This window comes from Heliangelus exortis, chromosome 2 (assembly GCF_036169615.1).
Source record: "Heliangelus exortis chromosome 2, bHelExo1.hap1, whole genome shotgun sequence".
Classification (NCBI taxonomy): Eukaryota; Metazoa; Chordata; class Aves; order Apodiformes; family Trochilidae; genus Heliangelus; species Heliangelus exortis.
In genome coordinates, this window is record NC_092423.1 from 29,729,489 (window position 1) to 29,754,274 (window position 24,786).

Genomic DNA, 24,786 nt, shown 5'->3' on the forward strand with positions numbered 1-24,786 from the left:
GTGACGATCTGAGCGGAACCGAGACAACACTGGGCCGAGCCTGGCTGTGTAGAGCCAGTCCAGGCCAAGCTATGCTGGGCCATATTAGGCCAGGCCAGGCCAAATCAGGCCAAGCCGACCTCGGCTGGGCCGGGCCAGTTCAGGGCTGGCCTAAACCCCGCCTATTTTCTGTGCAGGACAGGAGTTTATTGGGGGCTTTTGCCACATGTGTAGATTCAAGAGACAACTGAAAATTAATCTAATCCTTGCCTTTCATACACTGCTGCGGTGTCCAGATGTCATTTGATCATAACTTTCTTATTAGTTTTAGACACTTTTTAGTACCTTTAGCACTGTACTGAGTAAATGATAATCATTAGAGTGTACAGTGTATAAGAAATTCAGTCACACAGCTTAGGTCAGCAGAGCTTTAATAGACTAAACAAAAGTCACAGGATCGCAAAATATCACATCAGTGAGACAAGGGTCTTTCCCAATGTAGAAGGCACGAAGAAACAACTTCAGTGCCAGGTGGTCAATAAAAGTAATTTGTCCCATATTTAGAATAAGATGCATGATCGGCATTATGTAAACTAAGACTTTTTGTATGATTAAGATAATAATTTTCAGAGTTCTTGTATTATATTTGTGCTCCTTTTCCCTTGAATGTATATGCAAGCTCTAATGTTTATAAACTCAGGATGCTTCATCAAATTTTAGTTTTATTTTTAATTTGCATGTAATTATTTGCATGTCTGTCATATTACAGTGTTAATGCATGACAGGATGTGTAATTGCCATGTCATATCTTCATGGCATTAACTAAAAAAATTAAATATTACATTTTTTTTTGTTACTAGGAATATCTATTCTCTCTGAACAAGTTCCCTGAATCCCCGTGGTTCTACAGATAGTGTTTGAGAGCCAGCAATGGACAAAGACCTTCCAATACTCCAGGTAATTAATTTAGAGCCTCTTTTGTGCATCTCTGCTTGACACAGTCTTGCACCATGTAAACCTAGCCTCACTGCCAACATACTAGAAAGACAGAATACCAGTTTTCGCCTGAACATTACTTTGACAGCCATCACAATTTTAAAAATATGTGAAAGTGAAAAGGGATTTTTTCAGTATCTGTAGGTTATGAAACCAGCCCAGTGATGAAGAATTGTCTGACTTAAGAGGCACTCTGCAATCAGCCATCAGTAAGAGCAGCACTGACTTCTACATGTAGAGACCTCTGTAGACATTATCCTTTTAGAAACAATTCCTTAAGTGCTATGGTGGTCAATTTTTTTAGGAAGCGGTGTTAAAAGTTTTAAACATGCCTAATATCTTTTAATGAAAAATACCAAAAATTTTAGTAATTTGATTTCAAGTACAGAATACAGAAGTTTTATATGAGTAACAGCAACACTTATAAGAAATTCTCTATTAAAATATCTTCCCATGAAGCCTCAGGCATTCCAAGCTTGCATATTATAGAAGGCCAAAATTTCCAGTTTTCATGTTCTGGAAAACATATGTGAGCAATGGAGATACTTTCCTTTTTTTTTTTTTTTCTTTTTTTTCTACATATGTTAGGATAGATTAATTGTGGAAGTGTACAAGCAACATTCTGAAACATTAGAATGTATATTTCAGAAGCTAGAGTAATAGGATCATTAGATGTAATGTTTGCACATACCTATAAAAGAGATGCATCAGACATGAGTTTCTTTTCTGACTGCTGATAAGACTTAAAGCTGAACTGCAGGAAGGATCCAGCAATCAGGATGGCCAGAGAATCAAGTTAAGAGTTGGTTATCTTGAAATCAATTATACATCCAAATTGTGCTGATAGAAAATAAGACTTATCCCTCAAGCCTGTCTCATTTGTGGTGATGGTGTTCTTTATTCTCCAGGGTAGTACTCACATGTCAAGTCAGACTGGAGCTGGATTTGAATGAGCTATTTTATCCATATTGTGCAGTCTGATGGAACAATTCTGCCATGGGATGCATTGTTGACTATTTCTCCTTCTTCCCTTACACTTGTCATTGTGTAACTTATATTAATTTATCTTACACATAATTCTAGAAAAACTAAAGAATTCAAATTTCTTGTTTCCTAGGCAGTATTCTAACCATTTAAGTTAATCACTACCTTAAAATTGAAAGAAGTTTGAACTATTTAAATATAGGGTCCAGCTTGCGTTATTTATTGGGGAAAAAAAAAACCCAAACCAAACACATTCTCCCAAGATTCTGCTCCCAGACTTGTTAGGGTCACTGCAACGTTGTCAGTGCCATCAGCAAGATTAATAGTACGAGCAAAAGAAGTCATCCAAATGCCTGCATGCTTTAGACAGCGTGGAGTATTTGAAACATCTGCACAGGGCTTGCAGCTACTGGACTACAGGAGACCCACACTCTTCTGGAGAAATAGCTGGAATGCAGGTGGGATATCCTACTGATCTGTCCTCAGGCTCTTGGGTTTCACCTGATAAACACTGATAAAATATTTCCGGTAACAAGAAGAAAAAAGGAAATATGCATTTATCTACAATATTTTGCATTTACTTCACGCCTTTCCAAGTGAAATCTATTTACAACCTCAAAAGCAAGTTAATTATACAGGTTTCTATGCAGCATTAGTGTGACACAGGCAATACTGTAATTTTATTATATCCATTTATGAAAAAAAAGGTGTGAATGCAATCTTGCTGTTTTATTTTTCATTGTTAAGTATTTTTTCTTTTTGCACTGAATAAATGTGCTGTAAAAATGCAGGCCTTGTCAGGAAGATGCATTGAAACACACTCAACATTAACTCAAAGGTAAATAAGACTACAAAAGTGAGATTAATATGCAAGTAGTTTAAATTATCTAACTGAGAACAGATTTTACTTAAAATATTTGGAACGTTGCATGAAACAAAAATCTTACTAGTATAATTTAGAGAGAAATAGAGACCTTCAGCCCAGTAGTTTTTAGAAATTATACAGAAATCAAATATAAACCTGGAAAAACAAACAACACAGTTCTAATATCATAGGCAAAAAACAACTAAACTTTGAATAAAAATGCCATGTACTAGCCATTAGGTTTATGTTTATGTTGCATCTTTCACAGCTATTGAGCACTAAGTTACAAAGAGCCTTTGTGCTACCAATATTTCAGTAAAACCATATGAAAGTAATTGAAAAGTAAAAAGAAAAAAAAATTCAAAAAGGTATGAGCATATAAAGGTGTATATATAAAAGCTTATATACATAACATATAATAATATATTATAGTATACATATTATATATTATAATATGCAATATATATTATATATATTTATACATAAGGCATATATATAAAGGCATAAATAAGGTATAATTAGCCCATCAGCTAATTATTGTCCAAGTCATTTGCTAGACTTTGATAAAACTGTTCCCATCATATTTTCCCAAGAGGATAATGTGGGAGACTGGAGACCATCCAAGCCCATGTACAGGGGCTCAGAAATGTGGACAGACAGACTGTGTTTTACACTGTGTTTAATCAGAACTTCATTATCCAAATCAAGCCTATGTTTCTCTAGTGTGGTCACTGAAGTGGTACAGTGACAATCTCCTCTACCCACGATGTGGGGTTGAAGTATGGACAAACTCAAATGCAGTAGAAGGCCTTTGATTTAGGGAGGAATAAACGGTGTTGCTCTGTGGGCCAGATGAACTTCTCAAGGCATCTGCAGTCCTGGTGATTTACAAAATGAATAATCTCCTATTCTATCCTACCACCTTCATCAGCAGAAATAGAATATCTGTGTTTTCCCCTATTTTCATGTTCTGTTATCACAAACTCCAAGATCATATTCCCTTGTTGCATATTCATGTATAAGCAGAAGAATTTTTAGCACGGAAGTATAAGGAGATCTTTTTGGAAGAGCGTGCATAGCAACTACGTAATTTTTCTGAATATCACAAAGGACAAGTGATCATTTATTCATTTATGCACAGGAATCCAGAAACAAGATTACATAGGTGACAGGTGACATGTTTTGGAAAAGGACTATTTTCCTAGTCAGTGGAAAATATGGTGATAGTTTGTTCTGAATACAAAAATACTCATTTTCTGCTGAAGCTCCTTTAAACTTTGTGGGGATTTTAAATGTCTCCTTGCAGATGCAGAAAGAAACAGCTTAATTTTCTTTATTGTTAAACAGTCTCTATTTAGGCATCCAGACTAAGTCTGTAGCTACTAATTACTGATAGAGACAAGCACCTTAAAAAAACCAAAATACATCCAAACAAAACTCAACCCATGCATGCCACAGCTCTTTATTCTAAAAGACAAAGTATCTTCTAGAGGTGCTCGCTCTCTCTTCTCTCTCCAGACTTCAGAATACTGAATTTACTTCTCTTATCTTGTTATTTGGACTACTTGATGACAATTTTATTATTAAATTTGACGTTTTCCTTAATAATCATCTTGCCTTTCACAGTTTGAAACTGGTAGCTTTATCTTTTTGGTTGAAAACACAGCGCTCAAATGTAAAATGAAAAAAACACAGGTCTGTGTGCCAGACCTGTTCTCTTTTTGTGTTTTAATACCCTAGGGATACTTTCAGAAGCTAAAATAAGTGATTAAACATATTTCTGTCATCAGTTTTATACTTTTAAGATATCTGGTCTTTCTTATTTGAGTTTTCTATTTGTTTAAAGCTACCTAGCTGAAATGGAAGCCACCCACACAATTTTTCTGTGAAAATTAGCTATTTGCAATATAATACTTGTACTGTAGTTCCATTCCTCCATCATACACACTACATCTAGTTTCAGTGGTCTGAACAAGCAAAGGCACGCACGTAATTAATTCCATGAGGGACAGCTTATTCATATATTTGCACACACAACTCTTGCTCCTTTGTACATCAGTTGCACATAATTTACAATGACTGTTTCTGCTAACTTGACTACTCTGTGTAAATTAAGTTCTAAATAAAGCTCCAAGTTTTCAGACATATTTTTGTTGTAGCTTGATCAAACATTTTCTATTGTCCTACATGCACATAAGCGTGCGAGCACACACGCTGGAAAGGGCTTTTTTATATTGTTCAGCTTGTGCTATGCAGTAAAATGGTTACAAAAATAACAGCATGGCAACAGTTGCCTACACATGTGGGTATCATAAACATTTTGTGTTACTTTACAACCAAACTCAATGAAACCCGCTGTCACAGCGTGGGCCCATTCCAGGAACAGCCATGGGAGATGCTTACTCGAGCACCAAAGGTGATGTGAAAGCTGCTAAGGAGTGATACACACGGTATAGATTAGATGCAAATTAAAAGTTGCAAATGTTTCCTTTGTAAGTGACGTGCATACATCCACACTGGATTTGTGCTTTAAGAACCAACCCACCCACCCCCACCCCAAAAAAACCCGAACAAACCCCAAAGGAATGTAGTTTAAAACCACACTTTTTCAGGATTTCGAGTGAATACGACTCAAGAGAGTTTCCAGAGGTAAAGCAGGTCTCCCCGATTTCCCCCAGCCGCCTCCCTCCCGGGGTCTCCCGCAGACACCTGGTCCCCCCTCGGCTGCCCGCTCCGGAGAGGCGCCCCTCGCTCGGCATTGAGTTGCCTTCCCTGACACCAAGCCTGGGCTGATGTCCAGGTTTGGACTGCCCCGCAGAGGTTCTGGCTCCCATTTCGGTGTTACAGGGGGGCCGCCACTCCTCAGGAACCGCTGGGACCGCGCTGTCCCAGTCCCCCTCTGCTACCCCCCGGCGCTCGCACTCCTTCCCCCCGGCTGCCTAGAAACGGGACTCTAAAATGGCGGCGGCCGCCTGCGCCGGTGAGCAGGTGAGCCGAGCGGCTTCCTCCTGCCTCTTCCCCCGCCCCGGCTCTCTGCCAGGGCCCCCGCTACTCCGCGGCTGCTCCCCAACCTCCCGCCCGGCGCCGCGCTGAACGGCGACCGCCCCTGGCGCGGCCCCTCGCAGCCCTCCCGCCCCCGCAGCGCCCCCGGCCCGGCCTCACAGGGGAGCGGCGCCGACCTCGCCCCCTCGCTCTGCGGAGCCGGAGGCGGGGAGGGGAAGGGTGGGCTCGCTACGGATTACAACATGAAGGGCTGCAAGGGCTCTCCTGAGGCGGCGGCGGAAGGAGCTAACCTTCCTCTCTCGCTCTGGCAGCGCGGTCCGGCCCTGGGGCAGCAGCCAGCGGCTCGGCTGCTCCAAGGCAGTCGGCCCCAGCCCCAGCCCCAGCCCCTTCTTTGTGAGGAGGGTTCGGCCGGGAGTAACCGCGCACCTGAGCTCCCCGGGAGCGGTTGGGGCCCTGCGGGCGCCTCGGGCCGCGGGGTGGTGCGGCAGAGAACCGGGGCTGACTGGGCAGGAGGGTCCCGGGGCGGGGATGGGAGGGCGTGAGGCGATCGCAAACAATGCAGTTTGAGAAGTGCGACTCTTCTTCGGGCACAGGCTTCTTTCTAAACGTTACTGTCGAACGCAGTGTCCCGGATTTCTGTGCCGGCAGTAGGTGTCGGTTCGGTATGTCTGGTAGCCGCCCGCCTTCTGCAGTCCCCAAGGACTGGGGTTGTCGCACAGCTGGTTTGGTTTGGTTTGGTTTTTTTTCAGACATCGTCTCTTGTTCCATCTGCAGATTTTGTCTGTGTAGGAAGCAAAAGATGGCCATTTGTCCCGGATTTCTCGCCTGCCTGGCAGCTGCCATCGAGCTGCGGGCTGTCCCGAGTGATGGGCAAATGGCCACCCTGCCACCGTGAGCTGTGTGAGGTGAAGTGCGCTGCTGCACCCACCCTGACAGCTCCCTGCTGCTGCCCTCTGCGAGCGCACCCTCCGTTATTTCGTGTATATTTAATGCACCCGAAACACCCTGGAGTCCTTGTGCAGCCAGTATAGGTCACTCTAAATGTACCCATTGGTGGTTCCAAGACGTATTTGCAAAGTTATACCACTTTAGTGTTCCAAACAACGGTGAACTTGGTGATGTTGGGCATAGTAACTCATGTAGTAAACCCATTTTTTTTCTGATAGACATGTTCCTTTTTATCAACCACTGGTTAGTGATACCCATAATCTTTGTGCTACTAGGATTTATTAGTTTTCCAAATTATGGCATATCAGCAATAAGAGTCTGAAAAGCAGAACTGTGTCTACATTTCTGAACATTAATTGTACAAGCAGAGTTTTCTGGATGCATAATTTTTAAACATTATGGGTATAAAGTTGCTTAAAATGAAGTTGCAACTGTGTTGAAGTTCAACTGTGTTGAAGCAGTTCTCTTGTTCTGGGCTGACTGACCTGAGTGGGAAGCCCATTTCCTCCTCAACAAACATTACTTTTTTGCTTTCTGTCTATGAATGAACTGTGATTCTCCACAAGAAAATTAATGTATAAAATAACCATATTTTTATCAATTTAAAATAGAGACTGCTAGTTTAGTATCTCCTCAACTACGTGATAGTTTGTAAGATGCTGTGATGCATATATTCATTTTGGTGTGCATATTAATCTAGCACTGAATATATATATGTTATAATGTACTAAATTATAGAATTATGCAGTATGTTATGCTGACATGTACTGTGTGCTCTCAGGCAGTAGAAAAACAGCTGAAGACCTGGGGCTTCAAGAGCAATGTGGATGTCTTAGTATTGTATCTGGCAGGACAGTAAGTAAAATATGTTTGTTTGGCTTTTGCTAGAAGTAGAACTCAGTAAATGGTAACCATTCATAGTGCTTTCTGTATCAGAGCATCATTTATATGTGACATATCAAAAAATCATATTTATAGCTAGTCCATACATGTTGTCTAGGACAAAATGGTGAAGATACACTGGCAGACACAGCAGACACAGTGAAGTAGTTTAACTGCCCCAGCCCTAGAAACACAATCCTTCTCCAGCAACCCAGACTTGCTCGGGGGTCTGTAAGTTCACAGAGCTGTGCTTGAACTTCTACCACAGGGAGCAGAGGAGTGAGACTTAATCTCTACCTGTTGTAACTGGCTTGTAAGGCTGGGTGGAAAGAGTGTCAAGAAAGCAAATGAAAAGAACACAGGATCTTCCCAGTCTGAGGCTGCCAAATTTCTGACCTCCCTGAAGAAATCTGTTATTGCAACACTGAAACTCATTGGTTGCACCTTTGAAATTACCTGCATCTCTACTACTAAGAGTTGAAGAGAGGGCAGGGCAGCATGAAGTCAGTACAAGAACACTTGTTTGGGGCAGGCAGTACTCATCAGAGAACTGATCTCTTCTGAGTGCTTTATGAAACAGCTTAAGATGTAGGGCAGATGAGAAGAAACCATGCTAAGTGAAGGAAGGCAAAGCTTTCATGAACCTGTGGGTGATCTAGGTTGATAGAGATGCACGTTATAAAATGAACACGTTGAGAGGTTACCAGAGAAAGATGGATACATGACAGGGCGTACTTCTAAGGTTTTTGAAAAGGATACTTTGAATTTCTGGCCAGGGCATAGTTCCAAGTGTTGCATACCTGTCTGCAGCCTCAGAACTTCATCTAGTGTTTGTGCAGTTGATATCATATATAAATGTAGGTTAATGATTCAGGGGCAAGTGTGGTCTAGCCTGTGTTTAGTGGAAATCAGGTTGCCTTGAAAATCTTAATGTGCCCACTGCTATTTTAAAATTCCTTATCAGGTATCCCATTTTACACTCAGAAAGTATTTGATGCTTCGTGAAAAGAAAATGCATATAGTAACTGTGAAAAGTATTAAAACATGTATTTTTAGAAAGAAGAAAACATATGTAAAATCTAAGGGAGACATTTATATAATGAGAAAATTACAAAATCCTTGTAAATATTATCTAAGCAATACAAGAAACTGATTATAATATATATGCATAGAAGAATTAAGACTGTGTATACCATTTTAATAGGCATATGTTCTCATTTTGAAGATTTAAATGTATGCCCTCGCTGGCTTTGAATTTTTTTTTTTTTTTTTTTTTTTTTTTTTTTTTTATTTTTTTATTTTTTATGGAATAAAAAGAAGTGTACATATAGCAGATATAGAAGTGAGCTGTCTTCCCATGAAACCATTTTGGAAAAGATGGTGAAAACAGGCTTCCTTGATGATTGGAGAGAAATGAATTCTTTCTGTTCTGTATCAGCTTATATATACCTTGAACCTCAGCCAATCTCAGTATCAGATCATGTCTTCTCAGCAGTTAGTTTGATATAATTTTCTGCTTGTTGAAATAAGAAATAATATAATGAAAAAATAGTAATTAAAGTCAATCAAATAAAAGGGAAAGAAATGGTATTTTTAAACGACTGTTTTTAAAGGGCCATGAAAAGATGTACTTTTGGACACTGAAAACTGTCATCCTAGGAAAACTGATTAACTTAGCGGTAGGTACAAAAGCAGTGCTGCAGGCCAAAAAGGATCAGTTTGTAAGAGACATGTAAAGTCTGGAAGGCACACAGAAAGGGACAGGCTCTTTTAAAATGTAAGAGGAATTAAGCTCTACCTGGGGCAAATTAAATGCCTTAATACCAGAAAAAACCCACAAGAGATAGGCAGGATGAGGCTGCTACTAGCGAGGGAGTAAAACCAATTAAAGTGTAAACCTGTAAACTAGGCATGGAATGGCAGCAACAGAGAATATGAGGAAGTTTTGGCTTTCTTACCTTAAAAATAGTTCAGGGATGTACAGGTAGAACTATACAGAAGAATTACTTTGTAGCTCTGTAAGAGCTACTGTATGTCTTGTCAACACTCATCTGCTTTTCTTTACTACTTGCAGTAATGTATTTTCTGCTTACTTGTGACAGTAGACATATAAATATGTATTTGAAAAAATTATTTCTATGGATTATGTCTATGGAAGCCAAATAGTTTAACAAAGTAAGTGAAAAGATGGGACAATCTGATCTTCAGACATACAGAAGAATAGAAGTACAGCAACTCAACTTTGTAGGGCTTGCTCTCAGCAGGTTTTTTATTTCAAGTGCAAGATTAGAGAAGGTATCCTCTCCCTTCATCTGTTTCTGGAGGGTTTGTTAAAAACAAAACAAACAAAAAACAAACCAAACCAAACCACAACAAAACAAAAGAAGACAAAACAGAACAAAACAAAAGCCAGTGGCAAACTAGAGACGAGGCTTCACAGTTGGAAAACATGCAGGTCATTTTAGGCTGATGATATGACATTAATTGTTATCAATCCTGTTGGTTCTTTCTTAGACACTGGTCCTCATGTTGCAACATTTTCCACAAGGGAAGTTTTATTAAGTCAATGAAAATTTGTCATGTAAAGGTCATTTGTAATTATTCTAGAGGAAATAAAGAATGTTTATTTAAAGCAATAAAAAATAAGAGGCAGCAATTAGTGAAAATTACTCAGCAGCTCACTAATATTCTCTGGTTAGCAGGTAACTTGTTATTTATACTACACTACCAAGTTCAAAGTGATAGAAACCTTACCAGCACATAGGAGATAGTTTGAGGCAATTTCCCTGTTAGTTTGGTATCCCCAGGATGCCAAACTTCACCTGCGTTCAGAGCAGTTTCTACAAACTGCAAAGTACACAGGACTCATACTCCCTGTGAAAATAAATATTATTATTATGGGGAAAAAAAAATATTACTTAGTTTCCTCCCATTTCTTTACCACCCAGTTAGTTCTTTGTTATGCTTTCAGGTGTGTAGAATTCTTAAACTGTCTCTGCTGTCTTGCTCTCTGCTTCTTTCTCTGCTATGATTTCTAAAGAAGTGTGGCTTTTTAGTGCTCATATAATATGATTTATAAAAAATTCAGCACTCTATAAAGCAATTAAGTACCATTAATGTGGAGAAATTTGTTACTCGTTGTGTTTTTTCTTCCACCAGAGGAATAAGAAGCATCCCAAGTCTATCACGGTTTCGTAGGTTAAGGTATTTGTGGATTAACAACAATAAGGTAAAAATATATTAATTTAAAGAGTGGATTAATGCATTTATACTCCCTAATTATTATTTAGTAATTTTTCTAACAGAAAATATTCTCCATACATTCCATATGCTACAGTTTCCAGCCAAATCCAAAATACATTGTATCTTACACAAAATCATCTACTTGACAGTGGAATTACCTGATTTAGAAATCTCCAAATATATTGCCAACCATTGTTAAATGCTTCAATTGAGCCCAAACCTTCACTGTTAGTACTGGCAATTAAAGTTCAAGAAAAGTGATAAAAACATTAATTTCCAATTTGCTTTTCAATATTTTACTGTACAGTAATTCACATGACTTTCATAATAGGTTCAGGTTCTTAACTTGGGAAAATAAGTAACTCTGTGAGCAGCAGAAAAAACAAATTTACATTCCATGTCACTTAAGAGTGTATGTATATCTTCTGCCTCAGGCTAACATCAATTATATATCATCTTATGTCAACTTCATTGAAAGACCTGTGATTATCCAACTATTTTTAAAAGCAAAAATATAGATACACTAAAAGGTTGAACTAAAAATCACAGGCCTTGATAAGCTTTTTCCCTTGTTTTCTAAAGGATACTGAAGAAAGAGAGAGCATGGGCTGATGACTAAGCAGAACCAATCTTGCTGGCTTTAAAAGATAAACCTGATTTTTGCATATATCTGTTTCCTACCTAAGCAGTAACAAAGAACTTTGAAATTAGTTCTGGTATTGTTCCAAGGGTGTATTCCAGGAGTATAAAGATAGAATTACTCTACCCACAAGAATGTTCTCATAATAAAATATATTTCTAAAGACAAATATTGAATTTGTAGTTCAAAAACTTAGGTTAGGCTGTGCTGTGTGTATTTGATCTGTAAGTAGTATTTAAAAGGAAGGTTCAGCTGCCAAGAGAACCCTTAAACTAGGAGTCTTAAACTGAAATAAAAGAAACTACCTATAGTTCTAGTTCTCCAAAGTTAAATTTGGACTAACATATAACAGTTTTCCTAACTCTAATTTCAGATCCAAGATTTAACCTTCTTGAAAAAAAACTATTGCCTAACTGAGCTCTACCTCAACAATAATGAACTGACAGATGTATCAGGTATCAATATTCCCTTTATAGATTGTTAAGCTGAGACCTACACTTTCTTTTCTTTGCATTGGCATTCAAATTATAAGAGTGGATGACATGGGGTAACTTAATGATTGGAAGGACTGATGTGCTTGTATGTGTACTTGTGTGCATTGCAATACAAGTGAATGGTTTTCTTAGAGCTTTAATGGTTCCAGCATGCTTGAGTGCCAGGAAAGTGATGTGTTTATCCTGGTCTAAGGGATGAAATGCCATTCACACTCATGTAAGGCAATTACAAAAATATTTTTGATATTAAGTGGCCATATTCCATATTGAAAATGAGCATGCAAAGCTTTGTTTACATGATGTAGTCCTTCTGCTGACCAGATACTCTGTAAGCTGATAGAAGTACCTTTTGAGAGACATTTATGCTTATATGATGAAAAACTGATAGCAGTGCTGACAGATTTCACACAAAAATAAAAGGGTAACAAGTTAGTAAGTTGTCCCACTTCTTCAGATTCTTCATTATATAGTTACAATTATAATCAGAAGTATTTTGCAAAGTTACTGTAAAACTGTTCTACTGTAAAAATGCATGTCTTACATTTCTATTTTAGTTTTGCTTGCTCATGCAAATTAAAGTGGCTGTACTAGAATGAAGAAGGAAGAGGCCAAATCATAACAAAATTGTGTATATTCTATACATTTTAAATGTTAATATTTTACTTTTATCTTTTATCTATAAATTCTTGGGATGATAAGAGATGCTGATTAATTTCTGTGAGATTTTGAGGATAATGAGTGTATGAAAGAAATAAACATATGGGTATAAGAGGCAATACAGAAGATAAAATAAGGGTAAACAGCAGGGCAAGTATCATTGGTAGTGAATTGTGGATGAGAAATACTGTATAGAGTTTGGATAATGAGATGCCTGTGTCTGATGTGGTGTGAAGATGTAAACAAAAAATCTGGGTCAGCCACAACAATATTTTGTAATAACTTTTTAATACCTTAATAATTATTTGAAATGGAACTGTTTTCTAAGGGATTCCCTCTTTATTGCTTGTGAGGAAAAGGTAGCATTAGGGATATACTATTGTTTGTGAGGCAAAGGTAAGGGTAAAAGGAAGAAGAATTAACCAAGGATTACTGGGATATAGGATGAAGGAAGAGCAGAAGAAGAGAGGATGCAGTTGATGTTGATTTGTTGAGGCAAGAGTGATGGGGACAAACAAAAGGAACTGGAATGACAGAAGTTAAGCATATGTTCAAAGGATGTAGCTATAAAGATGAAAGGAACATTGAAATCCCTGATTGATTTATTTATTTATTTAAACTAATCTCATGCAAGTTGTTACCAAAAGGCAGGCATGGATGGGTAACTAGAATATTGACAACAGTATGCAGCATGACAAAGTTATTATCTAATAAAAGCAGTCAGTATGTTGAGAATAATTTTATTTTATTTTTATTTTATTTCAGGTGCTCTGAACCACTTACATGTGTTACAGATCCTGTTCCTTCACAACAACCAGTTAGGAAAACTTGGCAGAACAGTGAAGGAATTGAAAGGAATGATAAGCTTGCAGAACCTAAGTAATACCTTATTTTTGTTTTGAAGAATAGTGAGCAGTTGTTTTTTTTTAGTGTTCCTTATCAGGCTGTTTCTTGTCTGTATCCATATCATTTGCTAATAGTTTTTGAAACCAGGTATCAAATATGACAGAAGAAAGAGAACTCTTAAGACATGAAAATTCCACAGAGAGTGCCTCAACTGAAAAACATCAAACCTGCCAAATGAGTTCAGGAGTTAACTCTTTTTGGCTGCTGGCTAGCCAGTCTCCTGAATGAGCAGACTGGAGGCAGTCAAAGCAGTTTACTTCTGCTTTTTTTGTAAGGGATAATGGGAGTACAGTGAGGTTATCACAGAGGTGAAGGGAGCTGAGAAACAGGGTGTTAATGCTGTTGAGAGCATGAGTGATAACTCATGATAGCACATAAATTCCTGTCTCATTATTTCTGTTATTCATAGAACTTGCTTTCTGCATCTTTTTAGTAGACATTATGGATTCCTAGTCTAAGAATAAATAAGCCTCAGATATTAAGTATAACAAATCTGGCATTTAGCACACTTAGAATTACAGAAATGTTAGGTTGAAAAAGACTTTTCAGACTGACATGTTGAACTGTTAACCCAGCACTGCCAAGCCCACCACTAAGCCACGTCCCTAAGTACCACATCTACACATCTTTTAAATACTTTCAGGGATGGTGACTGAAACACTTTTCCTGGCTAGCCTGTACCACTGCCTGACAACCCAGTCAGGGAAGAATTTTTTCCTGATATCCAATGTAAACTTCCCCTGGCCCAACTTGAGATCATTTCCTCTTGTCTTATCGCTTGTTACTTTGGAGACTGACACCCACCTTGCTACAACCCCCTTTCAAGTAGTTGTAGAGAGCCATAGGATCTCTCCTGAGCCCCCTTTTCTCTAGACTAAGCAACCCAAGTTCCCTCAGCCACTCTTCATAAACCCACATATGATTTGTTCTCTACTTTTTGATATACTGGCTGGAAATTAAAGGAGCATAGGCTCTGAAATTTCAGATTAAGTTATACAAGACAGTGTTGGCGCCACTAAGTTACAACATAAGAATTAGCCTCCAGGGAAAGTGGGATTTTATGCTACTGAGCTACAGAAAGTGAAAGTACTAGCAGTCTTTTTCTGTGGTTCCTAAAAGAATGTCGTCATAGGTCATGCCAAATGCTCAGAGCTTTGAGAAAACATGAAACAACTTTCACACCTTAATGACACAGTCATCAAGCCATGCCTCTTTATGCACTCCAAAGCTGGATGTCTGACTGGGGGAAAAGAAAATAGGGTTTGAAAAGTACACTTTTAATTGAACTTGACACTGGGCCGAAATTAAAAAAAAAAATCAAGTGTTTAGGAGGAGAGCATGGCACCCAAATTACTGCATTATTTTTCATTATGTTCAAGACTGAAAAAGTAGTCCATTGGAGAATGCAGTTGCTGGAAGTAATTAGGCAAAATCTGGACAGACATCCTATGTAGGAATCATGCAGTCACTTGAATGTAATGTCCCTACCTATTAATAAGGAGCTTCAGCATGCACAGGGAGTTTGTTGTACTTGTTGCAACCATCTGTGGGAAATACAAACAGCAGGTAAAGTGCTGCTGAGTTTTTATGAGTGGCAGCCACAAAGATATAGCAAAAACTGAGTGCGTATTGAGCTGGCCACCACCATAGAAAAGCAAGTGTTTAAGAGAACTATCAAACAATTTATAAAATATGCCAGTCTGCCCTGAAAAAATAATTGTTCTTTAGTTCAAAGATATGAGAGAAAATGCTAATCAGTGGGAGAAACTTAATAACCTTAACTTTCTAAACTTTACAGTAATTGGTTTTTGACATTTACAGTCATGAAAAAATCGTCAGTGTGTTTGTTTCAAAGAAATTTCATAATAATGAATTCTCAAATTAACAGGACTCTATCAGGGAAGTAAAATGTACTGTCCTATTTGAATGACAGCAATAAATGAACAAAACACATTATCAAAGTCATATCCTGTGCATCATATTACTGTATCATTTATCTGCCTACTTAAATTATTCAGAAATATGAAATGAGTGCAGAATTTGCACTGGGTAACTCTGAAAAGGCTTGTGCTCATAATTCACCTTTATAAAACAAAAAATCTTTTAGAAATGGAAGAATTCTCTCTGTTGTGAGGTAGATCTTTTTTATTGCCAGCTACCACTTGCTAGCCTTCAACAGAACTTCTGGATGCATAATAGGATTTTATGATTTTGTAGCTCTTGGGAACATTAGACCTGTTAAAAGGAAGCATTCTAATGCACTATTATTGTTCACTTCAGAAGTAGCATCCATCTGCCAAAATGTTGCCTTTCTCTTCCTTAAGGGTCTCTTGTGATCTTTTTTCCCACTACCCTGCATGGGTTTTTAGCATAACACCATTCTTTGTCAGGTGTTTAGGGAAGACACTCAGCTTCTGAAGATTTATAAGGTGGGTTGCTCACCACTGCAGCCTCTTGGGAGATGTGAAGGGTTTCTGTACAGGCTCACCTTGTGTTCACATCTCCCTTTTGGAATCCAAGATTTTTGGTATGTACTCTGCAAATTGCTTCGACTGATTTATTATCCACAGCTGATAACATCTTGCTGCTAGACCTCAGAAAACTTCTTTTGTTCTTCAGTATGCTTCTACCACAGTAGTTCCTTTCTGCCCCATGTGGGTTAGGCACACTGTTTTCCTGCACTATGAATAGAGAAAACAGACAAAACTTTGGAGGAAGAGAGCATTATCCCTAGTTAGTAGAAGTAAAGTTGCATGACCTTGACAAGAAAGTAGATAGCAGAGCCAAGAATTGATCCCAGATGTTTTGTAAAATAATACCATCTTGATCCATACAAAATGGTTGGATTTATTGTAAGAGCAAGCAGTAGGAATAAAATATCAGTGTTGGTGAGGAGGGACATGCTCCAAGTAGCTTACAGATTCAGAAGCACTTAGTATCAACCTCAGTTTGTGCCTCAGAAAAATCTCTCTTGAATCTTCATTTCAATCCATTACCAAATGTGCCTGCTTTTAGAGATTTTTCCAAAAATTTTTTCATTCTGGAATGCTATTATGTATTTTATTGACTGCAGAACTGATTTATCAAATACATACATAATATTCTTTCTAAGTAACACTTTTCAGAAAAATAGCTTATGATATTTTCTGTAAAAATGGAACTTTCTTTTGCTGCCACCTTGTGGGTCTCTTATTACTTCTAAGTACAGTGGTCTATTAAAAAATTATTAAACAAAGTATTTGAAGTTTTCTTCTGTAGTGTTTTCTGTGTAGGAGATACAAATTGCCCACTTTTACTGCATCCTCAAAATAACTGCTAAATTGCATCAAGCACTGAATCTTCTATGGGAGTCACACTTATCTTGAAGAACATGAAATGGCACCTTGTATTTTACAACTCTCTGTGGAATATTTCCATATTTTTTACTTCTTCTAGTATCTCTTATTTCCTACTGTAATATCCTCTTTCCCTCCATAACTGCTAAAATTACATATAACAGGATTTTTTTACTCTAGAGTAAATATTAGCCACAGCCTCTCCTCCAAAAAGGAAAACCAGACCTTCATAGGAGTTGTCAAAAGTATTAATTTGAGGTTGTTTTTTTTTCTTTTCTGTGATCTCAAGGTATCAGCCTCCTGATTATTTTTACCATCTCAGGAGAACAACATTAGTATAGGGAGAAAAAAAGCATTATTATGTTTCTAGTTTAGAAAATACCCAAAGCCCAACAACTCTTGTTTGTTGGTTGGCTGATCTGGGAATGAGCCAGCTTCTATTTTAATCAGATAACACTCTCATGAAACAATCTGGTCTGGCATGTCAGCTAGGCAAATGTGCCACATTAATCTGGCAAAGCAGCAATGCAGCATTGGTACCTCTCTGTGTGCTGCAAAGGTTTGGTTATTCAGGTAAATGGAACCTGAAAGTGTTTTAGTCAAGTTGCTGATGGGCTTTTGGAGTTTAGTACCTCAGCTCTCAGTGAAAGTTAGTGGGACCCAGGTTCTCAGGAACTTAGGCCCTTTTAAACATTTTACTCTTTAAGTTTCTTGAGTTATTGAACACATTGTCAAAATGTCAGAAGACTGGGTATTTACATTTTATATTGTGTGTATGGTATAAATACTTCATATCAGCCATGATAAAGCCTTAGGTGTCCTAAGTTTATCTGGTTTTAATAACCCTTTCCCCCTACAAATTTTGTCTTATCTTTAAGCTGTCACACCTAAAAGGCTGCTATTATTTAAAATAGGCATCACCCTACAATACAAAATAAAATCAAACAGTTAGTGCTTTTGCCTGTGTATCACAGAAAAAAAAAAATTTAAAAAAACCTTCAAAGGTTTGGAATGTATGATGACACCTTTACTTGGTTCTTGTCTGTAGTATTTTTCATACTGTGAAATAAGCCAGTTCTTGGTGTCTGTGTAATTTTGCACGTGTAAAGAGACTATGCTTTGCTTACTCAGCAGAAGAACAATTGGATAATATTTTGTAAGAAATCTTTGTCTGGGCGTGATCTTTAATTTTCCTGCCTTGATAAGTTATTTTTCTTTTGCTGGGTTTGGTTTTTTTTTTGTGTGTGTGTGATGATGTTTGTTTTTCCTGTATACATTTTGCAGATCTATTCCATAACCCCCTGGCACAAGAACGGGACTACCGGCTTTATGTGATACATTTCCTTCCTTCAGTACAGCTCCTGGACAGGAAGGGTAAGGACTGCACACTGACAGTTGCATTTGATTTTAATCAGGTTAGAAAAATAAGTGAATTGCCTGCTCTTTTACATGCATTTGTTGATATAACGAAAGACCTGATTAACAAATATTAATTTTTTTTGCATGATTTGTCAAGCAAATAAAGTTTGAAAGACATTAACAGTGTACTTTGCCAGATACTTTTGATTTCTGTCTTTTTAAATTGTGTATGTTTATCTCATATCTTAGTCTATGTATTTTTGGGTAAGACACATCATAGAATCACAGATTGGATCACAGTCCATTTGGAAGGTATCTCAAGGATCATCTGATCCACCCCTTCTAATATTAATGTTTATGTGAAATGTCTCAGCACCCCGTGGAGCTGGGATTTAAAGCTTTCCAAAGGAGGAGAATTCACCACTTCTTCTAGGAGACACTTCTAATGTCTGACTGTTCACACAGTGAAAAATTTTTCTCTTCTGTTCAATCAGAATCTCACCAGGAACAACTTGTGCCCATTGCCCCTTGTCTATAAAAGCCTGTGCTTAGAAACAGGTACCTCCATTTGTACCATCAGACTGGTACATTCACATGTGTGAGCATGTTTAATTAGGTATGGATAATTGCCTCAGCATGCACATCACACATTGCTTGATGAGGTGCATGCTGACCAAGCTTTCAAATACAAATCTCCATAAATCATTAAGAGATCTTTCACAGCTTGTCTACTGTCAATTCTACAGAAAAATAAAATAAAAGAAAATTGTCCTTAGAATAGCCAGATGATAAATCAGTCAAGATAAATTTGCAAGAGTGGATCCAAAACATCAGCTTTGGTGGGGTTTTTCTCTGGTATGTGTGGTTGGCAGGACTGAGAATTACTGGAGGGTACTGAGGAATGTTTTGATTCATACCCCAGTTCTACCTCATAAGAAAGTGCCAAGGAGAAACAGTGTCTTGAAAACCTGCTCCCAGTCTCTAGGAGAATCAAAATGCAGGACCTGAGTCAGACAGCCACAGGACACCTGCAGGTGCTGGCAGATTGTGTGGCTCTGCCATGAGGGGTTGATGAGAAGCTGCTGGATCTGACCACAAGGCCATGGCTTGCCCATTCATTTTGCACCGGTACCTCCAGTCTCTTGAATATTTGGTCTCGTGTTACATGTGTGTCCTTAGCACATCTGTCAGGATGGTTTACTAATGATCATTTTTTACTAGGGAGCAATGACTGGAAATTACATGTTGCATTTACAGCCCTAGAAGCACTTCTATAAAACTTCCTTGAGTTAATCTCATATATACAGTTATACTGTAATCAGTCCAAGGTTAAGACTCGAGGTATTAATTTGCATCAAGCTGTACCCTGGACTTTCTGTGTAGTGAACCATTTCTCTGACATTACAAAGCTTCTTCACCATCTGTGGAACATTACCACAGCATAGTCCTGTCTCCTTTACACCAGACATGTGCTCACACTTGTTTCCCCCAGGCATGACTACTGCAGTTCCTTCCTAATTGGTCCCCCAGACACCATGACTTAAAAATGTCCCTCACTTCCAAATGGTTCTGCCAGAGTTAGTTACTTGTTAGCTCACTTCTGCTCCTTAGCTGAAGTCAGTATGCAGTTCATATAACTGAAGGTAAAAGTCTCTTTTTGACTTAAAAGTTTCAAACTCTGAGTTTAAAATTTAAAGAGTTTTTTGAATTAGACTTTAAAAGACAAAAATTTGAAGCTTTGCTTTTGATTGCACTTCTAAATTTCTATCTGTAATCAACCAATGGGAATTGAACTGACCTTGAACCAGGACTTCACAAAAAAAATTCCAAATCTTTACTGGTTTCTGCAGTAAGTCTCATTTAAGCTGTACGAAAAATCTTGCCTTATAGTTTCTTGGTTTAAAACCTCTGGTCCTGCTGCACTCAAAAAAAAAAACTTTTTTCTTGGATGGGGCTTCACCCTAAGGCCTTGAGAAGTATCACTCCACCTTCCCATTTAGAATAGCAGAATTACACCACTATTGTTACAAAACTCTGCGTTGAAAAGTGAATCAGTTTCTGAATGCAGATAGGTAATATCAGCCTTTTAAGTTGCTAGAAAAAATAAAATTTTTCTATCCCTTTTAACAGCAGTTACACAAAGAGAAAGGGAGTCAGCACTTCATCTTTATAACCACAAAAGGTCTGCTGTTGTCCACTCAATAGCTTTTGGAAGGAGAGTTAATAAACCTCTTGTGACTATAGTGAGATCCAGAAGACACACTCAACCGGCCAAAAGACTGGTGATGCCCTCAGGTACTGAGAATGGTGTAAGGAAAAGCATACATTTTTAGTGATTTGAGTAAGAAAAATGTTCTTTTTGTTTATCTGATAAAAAGTCACTAAGTTTAGTAATAAAGAGTAAGTGCATCACTCAACTAAATTGCTTCATGAAGTAACTGGTGACACAAATGAATCTTTTGACTAAGAGCATTGTGGCAAATAAGTTCTAGTCACTCCCTGTAGTTGCAGAATTATCTTTAAAGATAAATGAACAAACAACATTTAATTTTTTCACTATGTGTATTGTGAGCATTTAGTTTTATTGAACTAAAAACATCTCAATATACTTCTAGACTCTCAGACAGTGCTCAGCAGCATAGAGTATTGATGCCCTCTAGTGCTTTTATGGAATAATTTCTCGAAGAAAGTATTTTCCTCTATATAGTGTTTTAAATTTTACATATCTTGCCTAGTTTTGTAACTGGATTCCTTTTTATGCTTTGCATTTGATAAATTTTAAGGATGTTTTACAATACCATATGAAATAATTTTTAGAGTTCTTAAAACATTCAGATCTGGAAGACAGCACGATCCTGGCACAAGAAAGCAAGTGAATACCACCTGCAACCTTCTGATTTGTAATGAATGACAATCCTGAACCAGTCATGAAATCCCATAGTCTTGTCTGATTTTTTTAAGTTTTAAAGATAAGAGAAACAATATTGTGCATAGATGACTGAGATAGTAGCATTTTTAACAATAGTGTGGATTAATTTTGGAATAACAATAAAATATTTGGGGTTTTTTCTGTATGTATCACAAGACTAAGCCTGAAAGCAGTGTATTTAACAATAATTTTGAAAAGGTTAAGAAAAAAAGTAAAGTCTAATAATGTTTAATAATTTGTTTGTTTTGCTGATAATTATCAAAGTAGGCAAAAAAGTGTATTTATCTCTACCATGAAATCAATTACATATATAGACAATGGCATCATTTTTCTGTGAAGGAAAAAAAAAAAGCATGGAAATATATGTCTACATAAAATTAAACTGAAGATGCTTGTTTCCACAGCGGTTTTAAAAGATAATAAAAGATTATTTTTATAATCTTTTTATAAAAGATCTTTAAAAGATAATTCAATAAAAGATTGAATATTTCAAATAATCTGCTAGTTTTCAGTCAATTTGAACATGTTATTTAGAATACATCTTATCAAAATGCTGTACAACCATTAAAATGTCTTATTTTGAACTTTTTATTGTAGGCTCTGGATTTGGAAAAGGCAAAAATAGGTAAGTAATTCTTTTAATTATTTTTTTCATTTAGCATCTCCGAAGCATTTACTAGTTTCCTCTTCTTGTGCCTAGAAAATACCCTAGCAGAGAAAACATCCATGAGAAAAAAATTTCTGGTCTTTTTATTTAATACAGTCAGCACTCTATATTATTCTAATGATACAACCTAACCTCTGCTGTTTGAAATTTAATATTGAAAAGTATTTCACATTTGGAAATGGGTATATAAAAATGCTATTTATATGCAAGATCAAATACTGATCACTAGAAAAAGCACACTCTAACGATCAGAGCTTCAGAATAGCTGCTCTGCATTATGGCCCAGAAAACTTTCTCCTGATTGGCTGTTCAAAAATACATATTCTCTGGAAAATATTATGACTTGTAGAATGAAACTTTTTTTAGTCTGTACTTAATGCTACTTTTATTCTGGTTTGTTTCAAAATTTAATATTTTTTTTTGGATGGGGGTTGGAGCAATGTGATCTAGTGGGAGGTGTCCCTGTTCATGGCAGGAAGATTGGAACTAGGTGATCTTTAAAGTCCCTTCCAGTCCAAACCATTCTATGATTCTGTGATATCATTTAATAATTTGATTTTTATAGCTACACACTTTGAGTCCAGCTCTTCACAATCAAGCTAATTTATGTTTAAAAATGAATTCTTACCTGCTTCCAGTGGAATTGATGTGTAGCTTCCTCTCTCTCTCTCACAGATGCTTAGGCTTTGCTAGGTACCTTTTCGAAGTGTTACACTCAGTAAAAATAGTCACATGGTTTATATTGGGGGTGTGTTGCTACAAGTACCTATTTATAAAATAATTTCTTAGCAGATCAGATTTTAATACTGCATCAGAGTTAAAAGGTTTTGGTCTAACATGAAGTCTTTGTCCATACTTTGTTGACACTGTGGGACTGTTGCTATTCCACACTGCAGCTGTGGCAGGATACATGAACAACACAAGCTCACAGTGTTCTGTATTTAGAGCTTGGGGAAGGGATATTTGCATGATAGCTAGATAAAAGATCCATCTTGAAATAAATATGTATTTGCATCAATTAATTAATGTTTACAAATGCATGTAGAGATAAAACAAGGGGTAATGGCTTTATAATGGAAGAGGGTAAATTTAGGTTAGACGTTAGGAAGAAATTATTCAGTGTGAGGGTGGTGAGACACTGAACAGGTTGGCCAGAAAAGCTGTGGATACCCCCTCCCTGGAAGTGTTCAAGGCCAGGTTGGATGGCCCTTGAGCAACCTGGTCCAGTGGAGAATGTCCCTGCCCATACAAGTGGTTTGAAACTAGATGATCTTTAAGGGGCCTTCCAACCCAAACCATTCTGTAATTCTGGGATTAATGGGTACCATATCACTATGTGATAATAAAATTAAAATAATGATTTCCATTGAATGAGAGTATTAGAAGTATATAACAATTATAATTCTTGTGAAAAAAAAAAAAAAAAAAAAGTAGTGAGAAGTCTACTATAAAAGCATTTTAAGACTTATGGGTTATTTTTTTGTTAGAATCCTGTGATTATGAGCTTTTCCCATTTTGTTTTGTTTTCTTAAATTTGTTAACAAAAGGAAGCCTTCCAAACATTTAAAATTTCCAAATCCTTGCTGCTACTGTCACTATGACTTCTAACTTCACTTTCTACCCAGAGTGGGTCTAGACAATTAGCTCCAAAGTAGTTTGGAAACATTCAGATAATGCACATTTGCTTTGTTCTTTTTGCAGAGAACCATTTGAGAACCCCGAAGATGCCATTTTACAGCGGGCAATGACAAGATCTCTAATGGAATTTTCCTGTCTTGACTGGAACAAAGTCGCCACCTGTCAAGAAAGGCGGCTTGAAAACAAAGCAGAAGAACCCCATGAGAAGCTGACAGTCAAATTTAGATGAGTGCTTTCTTCTTAAAACAAAATGATTCCTCTTCTTCATGTGAAGATAAGCCTCGTAAGTAAGCTAATATCTCTACAAAACAAGTACATGGAAACATGCATCTAATTAAATGAAGTTCCAGCAAAAAAAACTGTTAGTGTAACATTCCTTTTATCATCAGGTATGGGAAGTGAAGAAATTAAGAAAGCAGATCATGGGTAGTGGCCAGGTTACAGTAAAAGCTGTTGGAATGCAATTACTGACGTATTATTGTTATTATAAATCATTAAAAATAAACACCACGTTAATTTTTAAGAAACTAAGGATAAGTAATTAAATTCCTTATAATTTCTACTGGAGAATTAGACTTACTGTGTTCACTATCAGTAATTTGTCTTCCTCCCTCAAAATAAAGATAGGAGAAAGCAACCATTCAAAGCTTATTTCTGAGAGAAATTAAAATTTTGATCTGGTAATCTGTGCGCTGCATGAATGCACTAAAAACTTAATTTTATGAGGACAGTCATTTAATCACAATACAGTGGAACCATGAGCACTTAAGCATGTTGATCTCTAGCTCTTGTCTGTGACTGCTAATACACTCCCAGCATGCAGGAGGCCTTTGCTTTCTGGCCCTTTTGGAGAGATGGAGCTTCCCATATACAATGCACTGCCCCAAGAGCACTGACTGGTTTTACCACACTGCCTTTTATAACCACATGGGTCATACAATGCTGTAGCACTTTACCTGATACTTTTGGCTTCTTAAGGCTGTTACCACCACAGAAGCTAGTGGGAGATGTGCACAAGCACATCTTTATCTTCTATAAATATGGAAGATAATACATTTCTTCACATCTTCCTCCCTCCATTCTGCCAAAAGCTAAGCCAATGCTTTCTGATGTATCAAATGCTTTCTTCAGCCTGTGGCTTGTCTTCTGAGGTCCCTCTTTCTCTACAAAGTTAACCCAGAATCACAGGACTAAGTTGGTAGACATCTCTGGAGATTATAGAATAGAATCACAGAATTTTCAGGGTTGGAAGGGACCTTTA

At 37.4% G+C, this 24,786-nt stretch overlaps 1 protein-coding gene across 4 annotated transcripts; it reads left to right on the forward strand.

The window, feature by feature from the left end:
- The first annotated feature begins 875 nt into the window (after window positions 1-875).
- LRRC72 (leucine rich repeat containing 72) lies at window positions 876-23,884 on the forward strand. 4 transcript variants are annotated; one of them, XM_071735370.1, is made up of 9 exons: window positions 876-936; window positions 7,557-7,630; window positions 10,817-10,886; window positions 11,914-11,995; window positions 13,457-13,570; window positions 18,217-18,306; window positions 20,422-20,586; window positions 21,818-21,845; window positions 23,589-23,884. In XM_071735370.1, exons 1-9 carry the CDS (start codon window positions 910-912, stop codon window positions 23,752-23,754), a joined length of 816 nt encoding a protein of 271 aa, XP_071591471.1. In that variant the 5' UTR covers window positions 876-909; the 3' UTR covers window positions 23,755-23,884. The 4 variants fall into 4 exon arrangements, with proteins under 4 accessions (XP_071591471.1, XP_071591470.1, XP_071591472.1 ...); XM_071735369.1 differs by lacking the exon at window positions 876-936 and adding an exon at window positions 5,753-5,812; XM_071735371.1 differs by lacking the exon at window positions 876-936 and adding an exon at window positions 5,753-5,812 and having other exon boundaries at window positions 20,425-20,586.
- The last annotated feature ends 902 nt before the right edge of the window (window positions 23,885-24,786 follow it).